This window comes from Trichosurus vulpecula, chromosome 2, assembly GCF_011100635.1.
Source record: "Trichosurus vulpecula isolate mTriVul1 chromosome 2, mTriVul1.pri, whole genome shotgun sequence".
Classification (NCBI taxonomy): Eukaryota; Metazoa; Chordata; class Mammalia; order Diprotodontia; family Phalangeridae; genus Trichosurus; species Trichosurus vulpecula.
In genome coordinates this window covers 375,393,646-375,407,516 of record NC_050574.1, presented here as the reverse complement: position 1 = coordinate 375,407,516, position 13,871 = coordinate 375,393,646, and the positions used below count along the sequence as shown (strand labels likewise).

General features: G+C 41.5%; 1 protein-coding gene across 1 annotated transcript in view; it reads right to left on the bottom strand.

The window, feature by feature from the left end:
* The window catches only part of CHAF1B (chromatin assembly factor 1 subunit B), a 40,072-nt gene extending 36,659 nt beyond the window's left edge, over nt 1-3,413 (bottom strand). Inside the window, exons 1-2 of the mRNA XM_036745970.1 lie at nt 3,259-3,413; nt 1,832-1,964 (exon numbers count right to left, since the gene is read on the bottom strand). Coding sequence (XP_036601865.1) covers nt 1,832-1,964; nt 3,259-3,384 — 259 coding nt within the window. The 5' untranslated portion in view covers nt 3,385-3,413. The remainder of the gene's footprint in view (nt 1-1,831; nt 1,965-3,258) is intronic.
* Nucleotides 3,414-13,871: the final 10,458 nt, after the last annotated feature.

Sequence of the window (13,871 nt, the reverse complement as noted above, 5' to 3'; positions counted from 1 at the left end):
TTGATTACAGACCATACTTTATTGACTATTTCTGAAAATATTATTGTTCCCTGAAATGTTCTGTGATTCCATCAAAAAAGATCTGTGATTACATCACCATGGAGAACTCTGAAAATGTGAACTCCCTTTACAAAACAGGCAGTATCCTAGACTCAATAGAAATCCTGGAAAGTTGTCAAGAGGCCCACATAGGTTAAGGCACTCAGCCTAGATCATGTCAGAGGTAAGATATGAGCTTAAGTCTCTCTGATTTCCAACCCCAGCACTCTAGGCACTTCAATTATTCATTATCATACATTATTATTATAACTTATTTTGGAAACAGCCTTTAGAAACTTTAGTGGAAATGGAAGATAAGAATACTTTCAATTTTCCTTCCAACTCTTCATCCCTATTGAGCACACACAAAAAATAGAAATCAGTCTATTTGTTATCAAGAGGAATTCTAAATAGAGAAAGGTTAACTCAAGGGATAAGGATATTAAACCATTTCTATCTTGCCAAGGCAAGGAATTTAATTCTTACTATAACAATATGTAAAAAAAAAATAACAATATGTATTCATCACTTTCTCACTGTTTAGAATGGATATCTACAGATTTCAAAAGAATGACAAGCAGAATCAATTATCTATTTCCCATTCCAAGGTCAAGAGAAAAGAGCCACTACAAAATATGTCTGATCCTTTCAGCTATAAATGTCAGTCTTTTGATGGCCCAGGAAAAACAAGCACATGACTGGTTTGAAGGTTCAAAATGGGCTTAAAACCTCACCATCGGTTTTCATTGACTCTTCTCTCACCTGGAAATACATACCTATAATTAGGTGCCAAGTCTGATCACTTTTACTTATATCATATCTCCCTTATCTGCTACTACACTAACTCAACCTCATTATACCCATACTAATTCTCCTCTAAATTACTTTAATAACCTTCTAACTTACCCCTTGCTTTCAGTCTCACCCATCTTCCATCTAGCTTTCACAATATTTCTTAGGTCACTTTTTTAATGTAATTTAAATTTTTTTTTATCATGTCATTGTCCTGCCCAAAAAGTTTGCAGTGGCTCCCTACTGCCTATATAAACTCTCTGGTAGGATATTTAATGCTATCTACAATCTTGAGCCAATCAACCTTTCCAGTTTTATTTCATAATACTCCATTTTGTGTTCTTTATATTCCGGCCATGCTTTCCCTTAGCCTTATGTTTTGCCTTCCCCATTAGACTGTGAGCTCCTTGAAGGCAGGGACTGTCTTTTAACTTTCCAATTTGTATCCCCAGTGTTTAGCATTGTACCTGGCACACAGTAGGCACCTAATAAATGTTTACTGATTGCCTGGCTGACCTTATCCTAATCCTTCCTACTTCCAAGCACTCACAAAGACCAGGTCCATGCCTGGAAAACACATGCCTATCTCTGTCTATAGAAATCTTTTTTTGCTTTTAAGAACTAGCTCAGATGCCATGTTGTTCATGATCCTCCCAAATGAAAGTGATCTCCCCTTGGTTACTATTACATTCTACCTTGTATCAGAAGATCAGACAATTTAAAATCCCAAGGAACCAAAAGGACTCTAGCACATATCGTCTGCCCCCATTAGACTGTAACTTTTTTCAAGAGAAGTACTATGTGATTTTTCATTTTTTTATCATCATCATCTACTACAAAGTCATAAGCACCTATTAATTATATATGTCATTATATTTGCTAAATGGAGCTGTTGAATTTAAAAACCTATTTCCCAAGCCAAGAGTTCACATTTCACCATTTTACTTGAGTCCTGAGTATATAGCTTCTAGAAATATAAACTAAATATAATAGTACTCACCATCTCCCCCAGATGCTAAGATTTCGCCATTAGGAGAAAACCGAACAACATTTACTGCTTTGGTATGGCGAGCAAGATTGGACAAAAATTCTACAATGGCTTTTCCATCTGGTCCTTTTTCTACTTTCCAGATCTGTTTACCAAAAAGAAAAAAAGCATCATTAATACAAACAATATCAGAAACAACCATCAGAAACAAAACAATTTCCCTTTAAAAGTGCAAAATAAAGGCCCCTCTGGAATAAGAAAAGCTTTTATTGTGTGAGGTGTGATAAGAAAAATAGTTTAGGGCACATGTTCCGTGGGTATTCAGGCAATGTCAAAAGCGAGACCCTCCCTCTGTATCCACCACAGGTAGAGTTCTTCTGTTGAATTTAGGGAAAAACAAGGACAAGAATTGGATAAGATGGGCAGGTGGGGATCATTATATTGTTTATGGTTAAAAAGCACTTTCATAAATATTATATCCCTTGATCCTCAAAATAATACATTCAGACTGACAGAGCCAGGAAATCAAACTAGAGTCTAATTCTAACTAGTCACATAAAAATAATAATTGGCAATGTGAGGCAGTAAATAAGATTTGGTCTTAGAGACAGGAAGTCCTGTGTTCAAGTCCCACCTGTGATATATGATATCTGTGCTCCCAGGTCTCTAAGACAAAGTTTTGGAGCAGGCGGATGATTTGAGGGAAGGGGTCCCTGCAACTAACAACATCACAGGCCCAGACCAAAAAAGTAAAATGCTTAGCATCGTTTCACTTGATCCTCTCAACCTCATGAGAGTTTATATTAACTGCATTCTACAGATGAAGTTGTAGAAAGGAATAAGTATGTATATGGCACCGACTATGTGCCAGGCACTATCCAAAGTTTTTTTTTAAATCTGATTTGATGAGATGAGGTTAAATGACTTGTCCCCAACCCACTCTCCCCCTCCCCACAGTGTCAGAGATATGATTTGAAGTCAGATCTTTCTGATTTCAAGTCCAACTCTCTACCTACTTTATCATACTTTAACTATTTACTTTATCCCTAAAACAACTTAGTCCCCTAATGAACAAACTGAAATCTGAGAATTTTAAAATAACCTGTACCAAGTTACTGCTAGACCATGACTGAAAAAGAAATGCAACCTTGTTTTTCTTTCAACCTCTGTTGGCTGGTCATTTTGAGCTATGTAAATATATAGATTAAAAAAGACCTTCTAGATCATTAGTAAGACCTTTTCATTTTACAGAAACAATCTGGGACCAGAACCCAGGATCTCCTGACTTCCCAGTCAACGCTCTTTCCATAGATGAAGAACAGCTCCCTAATCTGAGACTCCTACATCGTTTTTGCCATCATTAGCTTGGAGAGTTCAGCTAAAAGTGGGGTCTATAATTTGACCTTTTAAAAAAAATTTTCTGCAAGAAAGGAACTTACCCGCACAGCTGTGTCTACTCCTGAAGAAGCCAATCTATGAATTTTCCCATCGGTGCCATGCTGGAAGTCCAGGCTGTACACCGGTTCTTTGTTGTGCCATGCTATTTCACAAGTAATGACCTTCATTCTCTCTGGGACCCTCAAGTTCTTGGCAGCGGGTTCTTTTAATAATGACAGAGAACACCAAGATACATTGTTACATGCACAGGTTTTAGGAGAGGGCACGCGCGGCAACACTGTCACCCTGGCCCAGGGAGGGGACAGGGGCTCCTGCCAATCCCGGGGCTTTCACTCTTGGGCCCCCAGAAAAGGACCACAGGATGCACCGCCCAGATTGACCCTCTCGGCCTTCTCCTACCCCGCACCCCCGCCCGCGGGGACGAAGACTGGAAGAGGGCGAGGAGGCAGGGCAAGGGGGCCCAACCCACGGCGCGCAGCAACGAGCAGAGGAAACCGAGGGAAAAGGCCGACTTCTCCAGGAAAATCCGCCCTCGGGAGGAAGGAGACTTAGGCCCTAGAAGACGCTGATCCCGCCAGAAAGCCGCAGCACGGTCTCTCTCCCGCGTGACTCCTTGCCAAGTATGATGGTAGTCGGCCTTCTGCGCCCTGCAGGGCGTGAGGACCCTCCTCCCGCCAACTCCCCTCATGCACTCTTCCCAGGATCGGGGAAGCAGACCCCAAATCGGCCCATCCCCAAACCCACAGCCCGCCCGCGGCGATGCATACATACATTTCGAAACAAACCACGGCTCTTCTTCGCTCTCCAGGTCTCAGCCCTGCCTCGAGGGGGGAGCTGGGAAGGCAGAGAAAGGATCCCAGTCCGGCAGACCCAAGACGGGACACTTTTTCACTGCCCGCCGCAGTCGCCGCCGCCGCCGCCGGTGTTCCCGCGCTAGAGCCAGCGCCCCACCCTCTCGCCCTAAAACGGGAGGGAGATTAGGATTGGAGCGACCTCGCACCGCCCACCTCGTTCTGACCCGCTAAAGCGGATGGAGAGCGGTGGAGGCCGAGCGGCGAACTGTGGCGGGATGGCGGGGCCAAGCGAGGGGCGGGGCCAAGCGAGGGGCGGGGCCAAGCGAGGGGCGGGGCCAAGCAAGGGGCGGGATGGATCTCGCTCCGCCCGCCTCGCTCTGACCCGCTAAAGCGGAGGGAGAGCGGCGCACGCCAAACGCCGGAGAGCAACACCGGCCAAGCTGCGAACAGCGGCGAGAGAGGGGCGGGGCCAAGCAAGGGGCGTGGCGGACCTCGCTCCGCCCGCCTCGCTCTGACACTGCTAGAGGGACGGCTGAGCCTGGCCAGAGCCCGGGGCGGGGGCCCTGCTACCCGGCTCGGGGTGCTTCCTAGCTTCATTCGCCCGAAATTTAAGATTTCAGCCCTGTTCGATGAACGTTACAGACATTGGAGTTTGGGACCTTAGGAAACTGAAATCCAGAATGGCTTTGTTCGGCATCATCACAATGCACATTGATGTGGTCCCTAGAAAAGAGCATGGAGTTAATTTCGGTGGCTTATCAGTTTGTGTGACTCACGGGAAGCCAACTTCTCATCTATGAAAAAGCGCCTCTTAGTCCCAAAAACTGCTGATCAGGAGTCTTTTTCTCCTACTCCCCACTCCACCCTCTCCCCCATAGGAGAAAGCACAAATGGCGGGAAGAAAAAAGGTAAGTCTTCCTCAGGGAGAAGACACCAGAGCTGAGCTTTAAAGGAGGTGAAGAGTGCACTCCAGGCGTGTGCAAGCCGCAGGCTAGGGGAGGGTCTGCTCGGTGGCTGGGACAGCCCCTAGGCCGAAGGAGCCAGAAAGTACGGGAGTAAAGTCCAGAAAGGCAGGATGACCCAGATGGTGAAGGGATTCCAGTGCCCCGTCCGCTGAAGATTTCTGAACAGGGGTGGCACCGTCTGTCCTGAGTTTCAACTGTTCTGACAAGTAGGTAGAGGATTGACTGGAAAGGAAAATAGACCGGAAGCAAGAAGACAGATCACTCAATTGCCCAGGTGAGACAATTTTCACCTATCCCTTTCGATTCTTACATTTGGCAGGGGGGGGCTCTACAAAATGAGTGATTTCGGGGTAATCAGGTGTCTCCGCTAGGGAAAAGGATGCAAGAAAACTCAGAGACCCTGGTGTCCAAATGAGATTAAAGCTGGCCAGGGCCTCAGGATGTGGATGCAAAGTTTTGTGTGCTTACACATTTTCATCCATATTGAGGTGGTGGCATGTTAGCTCCAAAGATGGATTCCCAGGTGTCTCCTTTTTGACTCGTTAGGGATCCTCCTTGCGGGGGAGAGGTTGGGGTAGCAAGGATGAGGCAGGAAGGAGGGAGAGAAGAGGAGGTTGGACCAGCAAGGTGTCATCCATTAACTGCTTCTAGAGTTACACTTTGAAATTTCTAAGCATTGTGATTAGCCTTTCCCCAAAAGTTTTAGTAAAAAGGTGTGATTTCAAGATGCTTTATAACAATTTTGGTTCAAGCAGACACAGTAATCAATCATTCCATGAATTTATCATTGGGGGATATCTCAGCTGTTTTTCAAAGGGGAAAACAGAAGAGGAGACAGAAGCTATTAGAACTAAACAAATATCTCAGCCTTTGTCAGGATGGCAGCCTTGGTTTGGATTTCTTAAGAAAACTCACCTGTGCCCAGATGGTGATGAATTAAAACAAAGAACAAAGGTGCCAGTTTTTTCATGGCTTGAATTTCTGACAACTCAATTCTTAGGTGTGCAGGTCAGTCTTTAAATCTTACACCATACACGAGGAGTATTAAACTGGTCCTTTTGTTCAACACTTCCTACACAAGGGTATCTGTAGAGAACTGAGGCAAACAGGGTTAAGCGTAACACAGCTGGTGTCTTGAGGCCAGATCTGACCTCAGGAAGATGAGTCTTCCTGACTCTAGGGCCAGCATTCTATCCACTATGCCAACAGTTATACCCTTGACTCAAATCTAATATCCTTTTCTCAGTCTTCATCCTTCTTGACCATACTGGAACCCCTGACAAGCAGTATCTCTTCTCTCTAGGTTTTAGTGACACTACTCTCCTAGTTTACCTCTCTGACCATTCCTCTCAGTCTCTTCCTGGATCTTCACCCAAGTCACTCCTGCTAACCCTAAGAGTCCCCCAACACTTTGTCTTGGGCCCTCTTCTCTCCATATACTATTTCCTTTTACATTCAATTTTTTTCTATCACCAAAAATCCACCTCTCCCTCCCGGATATTCCCAAATGAGAAATAATAAAATCCCCATTACAAACTTGTATAGTCAAGGAAAACAAATTTCCATATTCGCCATCTCCCCCCAAAATGTCCCATTCTACATTCTTCTCTATCAAGAAAGGGATAGCATGTTTCATCCTAAGCCCTCTAGCATCATGGTTACTAAATCTTACAAAGTTACTTGTTTATTGTTGTCATTCTTCTCTTGGCTTTGTTCACTCTGCATCAGTTCATACAAGTCTTCCCAAGTTTCTTTGAAACTATCTTGATCATTTCTCAGAGCACAATAGTATTCCACCACATACCATAAATTGTTCAACCACTCTCCATTTGACAGGCAGCCCTTCAGTTTCCAATTACGTGCCACAACAAAAAGTTTTATTTTTCTACAGCCTTAAGAGTTTATTTTACTTAGGTTTAATTGTTCCCTTAATCTACTTTTCGCTCTTACTCACTTTTCTGTTTCTCTGTTGAGTGAAATGCATTTCTGTATCTTAATTCTGTGTGTGTGTGTGTGTATAAATGTTCTCTCCTCTGACCAATTAAGAGAGCTAATAATATTACAATTTGATTATTTAAATCTGTCACTAGCCTCTTATGCTTACTACATACTCTCATTCCCTTCACTCATTTTTTAAAAACATTTATATTTTTATTTTATTTTTTTTAAAAAAAATTTATATTTTTAAAGTCTGAGTTCCAAATTCTCTCCCCTCTACCTCCTTCCCCACCCAAGGAAAAGATAAGCAATATGGTATCAATTATATGACTTTTGCTCATTTTTAAAAAAAAATAGGTTATTTTATGGTGAATAGTAAATAGTAACTGTTTCTTTTTTTATTTAATTTATTTAATATTTTTAGTTTTCAGCATTTTCACAAGTTTGAATTATAAATTTTCTCCCCATTTCTACCCTCCCCCCCCACTTCAAGATGACATATATTCTGGTTGCTCCATTCCCCAGTCAGCCCTCCCTTCTGTCACCCCACTACCCACCCCCCCATCCCCTTTTCCCTTACTTTCTTGTAGGGCAAGATAAATTTCTACACCACATTGCCTGTATATCTTATTTCCTAGTTGCATGCAAAAATATTTTTTTTGAACATCTGTTTTTAAAACCTTGAGTTCCAAATTCTTTCCCCTCTTCCCTCCCCACCCACCCTCCCTAAGAAGGCATGCAATTCAACATAGGCCACATGTGTATCATTATGTAAAACCCTTACACAATACTCATGTTGTGAAAGACTAACTATATTTTGCTCCTTCCCAACCCATCCCCCTTTATTGAATTTTCTCCCTTGACCCTGCCCCTTTTCAAAAGTGTTTGCTTTTGATTGCCTCCTCTCCCTATCTACCCTCCCTTCTATCATCCCCCCTTTTTATCTCCTTCCTCCTTCTTTCCTGTGGGGTAAGATACCCAATTGAGTGTGTATGGTATTCCCTCCTCAGGTCAAATCTGATGAGAGCAAGATTCACTCATTCCCCATCACTTGCCCCCTCTTCCCTTCCTACAGAACTGCTTTTGCTTGCCACTTTTATGCAAGATAATTTACCCCATTCTATCTCTCCCTTTCTCCCTCTCTCAATATATTCCTCTCATTCCTTAATTTTATTTTTTTAGATATCATCCCTTCATATTCAACTCACCCTGTGCCCTCTGTCTATATATATCTATATCTATATATATATGTATGTATGTATGTATATATGTATAGTCCCTTCAGCTACCCTAATACTGAGGTCTCATGAATTATACACATCATCCTTCCATACAGGAATGTAAACAGAACAGTTCAACTTTACTAAGTCCCTTATGATTTCTCTTTCTTGTTTACCTTTTCATGCTTCTCTTGATTCTTGTGTTTGAAAGTCAAATTTTCTATTCAGCTCTGGTCTTTTCACTGAGAAAGCTTGAAAGTCCTCTTATTTTACTGAAAGTCCATATTTTGCCTTGGAGCATGATACTCAGTTTTGCTGGGTAGGTGATTCTTGGTTTTAATCCTAGCTCCATTGACCCCCGGAATATCATATTCCAAGCCCTTCGATCCCTTAATGTAGAAGCTGCTAGATCTTGTGTTATTCTGATTGCATTTCCACAATACTCAAATTACTTCTTTCTGGCTGCTTGCATTGTCTCCTTGATCTGGGAGCCCTGGAATTTGGTGACAATATACCTAGGAGTTTTCTTTTTGGGATCTTTTTGAGGAGGTGATCTGTGTATTCTTTCAACTTCTATTTTACCCTCTCACTCTAGAATGTCAGGGCAGTTATCCTTGATAACTTCATGAAAGATGATATCTAGGCTCTTTTTTGGATCATGGCTTTCAGGTAGTCCAATAATTTTTAAATTCTCTCTCCTGGATCTATTTTCCAGGTCAGTGGTTTTTCCAATGAGATATTTCACATTGTCTTCCATTTTTTCATTCCTTTGGTTCTGTTTGATAATGTCTTGATTTCTCATAAAGTCACTAGCTTCCACTTGCTCCAATCTAATTTTTAAGGTAGTATTTTCTTCCATGGTCTTTTGGACCTCCTTTTCCATTTGGCTAATTCTGCCTTTCAAAGCATTCTTCTCATTGGCTTTTTGGAGCTCTTTTGCCATTTGGGTTAGTCTATTTTTAAGGTGTTATTTTCTTCAGTATTTTTTGGGTCTCCTTTAGCCAGTCATTGACTTGTTTTTCATGGTTTTCTCGTATCACTCTCATTTCTCTTCCCAATTTTTCCTCTACTTGTCTAACTTGCTTTTCCAAATCCTTTTTGAGCTCTTCCATGGCCTGAGATCAGTTCATGTTTTTCTTGGAGGCTTTTGATGTAGGCTCTTTGACTTTGACTTCTTCTGGCTGTATGTTTTGGTCTTCTTTGTCACCGAAGAAAGATTCCAAAATCTGAGTCCCAGCCAACTTACTTTGACCCTTGAGTTTTTTAGTAGAGAGTACTTTGTTCCAAGTTTGAGGGGAGGGATGTGCTGTTGTTTTCAGAGTTATTTCTACACAGCAAGCTCTGCCACACCAGTGCTACACTCCTCCCCCAAGAACCACCCACCTGGACCAGGCTCTGCACCCCAGCTCAGATGTGCCACTTACCACCAGGTAGGCCTGGGGCCAGAAGCAACTGCAGCTATAGCTCTGTAAGCAGCTCAGAGCGGCATCACCTTGGCTGCTCCTGGGTGGTGGCCTACTGAGAACTCCTTTCACTATATCCCAGCAGCTTTTCCCACTAACCTTCTCTATTGTCTTTGATTCAGGGCACTAGGGCCTGTTCTTCCTGGCTCCTGGTCTGGGTGGTCCAGGTGGGGCTCAACGCTGGGCTCTGCTCAGCTCCACTCACTTCTGTGTGATAGACCTTACCCCACGACCATCCAGGTTGTCCTGGGCTGGAGCCCTGCTTTGTGGGTGCTGCAGTTCTAGAATGTTTGGAGGGACCTAGCGGGGAGCTCACACAAGTCCCTGCTTTAGAGCTGCCATCTTGGCTCCCCCCCCTATAACATTTTCTTGTTTTTTTGTAACATCTTCCCCTCCTACTTTAATTTTTTTTTCTTCATTAAAGGGGCCATCCCTCGGTCACCTTTTTTTGTTTGTTTTCTTTTGAGGGGGGAAGGGAACTGGGGTTAAGTAACCTGCCCAAGGTCACACAGCTAGTAAGTGTGTCAAGTGTCTGAGACCAGATTTGAACCCAGGTCCTCCTGACTCCAGGGCTGGTGCTCTACTCACTGCACCACCTTGCTCACCTTCTTAAAGAGGCCTATTCACTAAATGGGCGTTACCTCACTCAAAGTGAGAACCTGCAAAGACCTTAGCCTGAAAGGGCCAGGGTCTCCCATTGCATCCTGGACCATCTCCAGTCATCCTGGTAAATATCAGGCCACTGGACCCAGATTGCTCTGGAGAAGAAAGCCAGGCTGGTGACCTTGCATACGCTTCCCTCACTCAAAGTCAACTGCAAGTCATGTCATCATCTCCCTAATGTCACAGTCCTCTTTGAGAACGAAGGACAAACACAACAACTTGTATTCAAATGAAATCTTTTTTTAAAATTGTGACTGTAGGATTCTTTTCAAAATACTGAAAAATGAAATTGCATATGTTTGAATGATGGTATTTTCAAGTCTGTTATCTTAGCATTTACTATGATTCTCTTATCACAGTTTTTTTGTTTAAAAGCCTTAAGTGTTTTCTCTTAGAGCAGGTTTCTCCTTTTCCTACTGATGCATCTTTACAGGAAAATTTGTTTTAGAAGTAAGAAAATGAACTTTTGTGTAGCCTGTTGCTTTCATTAAATTTTAGAACGTTTTTATCCTATTGCTTTTGAAGAAAATCAGACTATATAAACTTTGAATTTTCCAGTTGTACATGGTCAAAGAATAGTTTTGCAAATACAGAATTTTTTGTGAAATATAAAATATTTTGATAATCATAACCTTTAAGGGCTATGTAAATGCTAACTCATTATCATTATAATTAGTCCCTTTAATTACTCATTTTCTTTGGCACATTATACCAAAACATTCAATAATCATTATTTATGGATAGTAGTTTAGAGAATCACTTAAACATTGAAAAGTATAACACTGGTATAGAAAGGCTGAGTCTATCTTAGAATATTGGACATGGAAAGGTTCAGTTGAATATTAATGACAGAAATAGGGGTGTTTAGCCTGAAGAAGAGACTTGTAGGGGATATAACAGTCTTAACATTTTGAAAAGACTGTCACATGGAATATAGTTAGACTTGTTCTACTTGACATCAGGCAAAAAGTAGGGAGCAATCAATGGAAATTACAGAGGTAGATATCAATTTTATTTTAAAGGAAAATTTATGACAATTAGAGCTATTGAAATGTGGAATGGGCTGTTTAATGAGGTAATACATTCTCCTTCTCTAGAGATCTTTGAGCAAAGACTGAAAAACTGGGTATATTGTAGAAAGGATTCTTATTCAGATACATGTTGAACTAACATCTCTTCCATCTCTGAGACTCTGAAAAGCTTTGTATTTGGAACCATGGATTGGGTTGAAGTTTAAAAGGATTAGTCAGAAAGTGATTATTAGGTAAAGGAAAAATTGAGATTAGGCTGTTTCCAAGGTGCTTCTGCCAGGCAGGCAGAACGTCTAGTAATTGTTGATAGGAATAGATTATAAAGAATGCTAAAGAACATCAGTAGGATGAAAATTAGATAGAAGTCCATGTTTTTGCCAGTGGCTACACCCTCTAGACAAACAGAGGCCTAGGAAAGATTTTAATTTAGAAAGGCCAAGATCATCTGTTGCATTCTGGGCCATCACCAGTCATCTTGATTTTTGTCTAGCCACTGGACTCTGATGATTCTAGAGACTGAGACTGACAACTCTGCCTCACTTAAATCAATTTCTCACCTGCTCTCACACTCCATAATACAATCAGTTGCTAAGTCCTACCATTTCTATCTTCCTAACAGTTTTCATATATGCGCCCTTCTCTGAAATACCAACACCCTGGTACAGGCCCTCGTAGTCTCACACCTAGACTACTGAAACAACTTGTTGGCAGTTCTTGCCTCAAGACTCTTCTATTCCAGGCCATCCTCCACTCAGCAGTAAAAGTGATCTAAAGAGTGGTCTGACCATGTCAAGTATCCATTCAACAAAATCCAGTGGCCCTCTACATCTCCAGGATATAAAATCCTCTGACATTCAAAGCCCTCCAGACTTTGGTCCTTTCTTACGTTTTTCTCCCCTCTGTGTACTCAGCAGTCTAGTGACACTGACTTCTCTGCATACAACTCTCCGTCACCTGAGCATTTTCAGCCTGTACCTGAAATTCTCTCCTGCTTCATTTCCCACCTACGGGCTTCCTTCACATCTCTGCTAGTATCCCAGCTTCTACATGAAATATTTCTCAGTCCTTCTTAAATTTCAGTGCCTTTCCTCTGAGATAATCTGCAATTTATCTTGCTTGTAAATAGTCATTTGTATATCTTCTCCATGAGATTGTGAGGTCCTTAAGAGAAAGAACTGGTTTTTGCCTCTTTGTATCCCCAGTGCTTAGCATAGTACCTGCGACATAGAAGGTACTTAATAAATGTTTCTCAACTTGACTATGTAATGTTTGAATATATGATGTATGAACCTTGAAAGGTAAATTTGGACCTGGCTATTTTTTTTCCTTTTTAAAAAGCATACACATATATTTTATTTATTTCATTAAATATTTTCCAATTACATGTTAAAAAATTAACATATTTCTTAAAATTCTGAATTCCATATTCTCTCAATCCCACCCACCACTCCTCCAAGGCAAGCAATATGATGTCAATTATACATGAAGTCACGCAAAACATATTTCCATATTAGCCATGTTGTAAAAGAAAGCACACAAAATGAAGAAAAATGAAGTTTAAAAAAGTACGCTTCAATCTGCACTCAGAGCTCATCATTTTTCTTTCAGATAATGGATAGCATTTTTCAACATGGATCCTTTAGAATTGTCTTGGATCACTGTCTTGGTCGGAGTAGCTAAGTCTTTCACAGTTGATCATCCTTACAATATCATAGTTACAGTGTACAATGTTTTCCTGATTCTGTCCACTTCACATCAGTCCACTAAGTCTTCTTAGGTTTTTCTGATACCATCCTGCTCACTATTCTATCACAATCATATACCACAACTTTTTCAGCCATTCCCAGAGGTCACAAGAAGTTTCTGAAGTTCACTGAGTATGAGAATGACTTATGCTTTAGGAATATTATTTTGGCAGCTATGTAGAAGATGGATTTGAGAGATAAAGAGAGGCAATGAACTAGGTTAATGAATCCTGTGAGTTCCTCTCTTTCTCTGTAGTAGTGTGAGAAAGGCATCAAGTATAAGCCTGAAATTGTGAATTTAGGTCATGAGACATATACTAGTATCCTTTAAAGTTTAAATTTGCTTCTTTGCAACTTCCACCCATTATTCCTTATTCTGACCTCTAAAGTCAAAGAGAATTAACCCTGGTATATCCTTCAGACACCCTTCTCAGTGGCTTCCTAAATTCTGTTTTCCAGGCTCAGTATCTCCAGTGCCCATGATCTTAAGGTCTGCACCATCTTTGTTGCTCTCTTCTCAAAGATGTACTATGTACCTTATCAGAATCCTTCTTAAAATATGGCTTCCAGAAATGAGACCAAGGCAGCATACAGAAGGACTCCCCTCCTCAGTGCTGGACATTATGTTAGACTAAAGTCACATTAGCTTTATGATCTGCAATAGCATTTGTGATTATCTGCATGCAGATGATAAGATATCTTATCTCCCACAATATTCTTCTTATAAGACCTATTACCAGTGTGGTTGAAGAGACCACTAAGATTACAATGATCACTCATTTGATGGTGCTAGAAGCTATGTTGTAAGCATGCAGCCTGACCCATTAGGCACTAC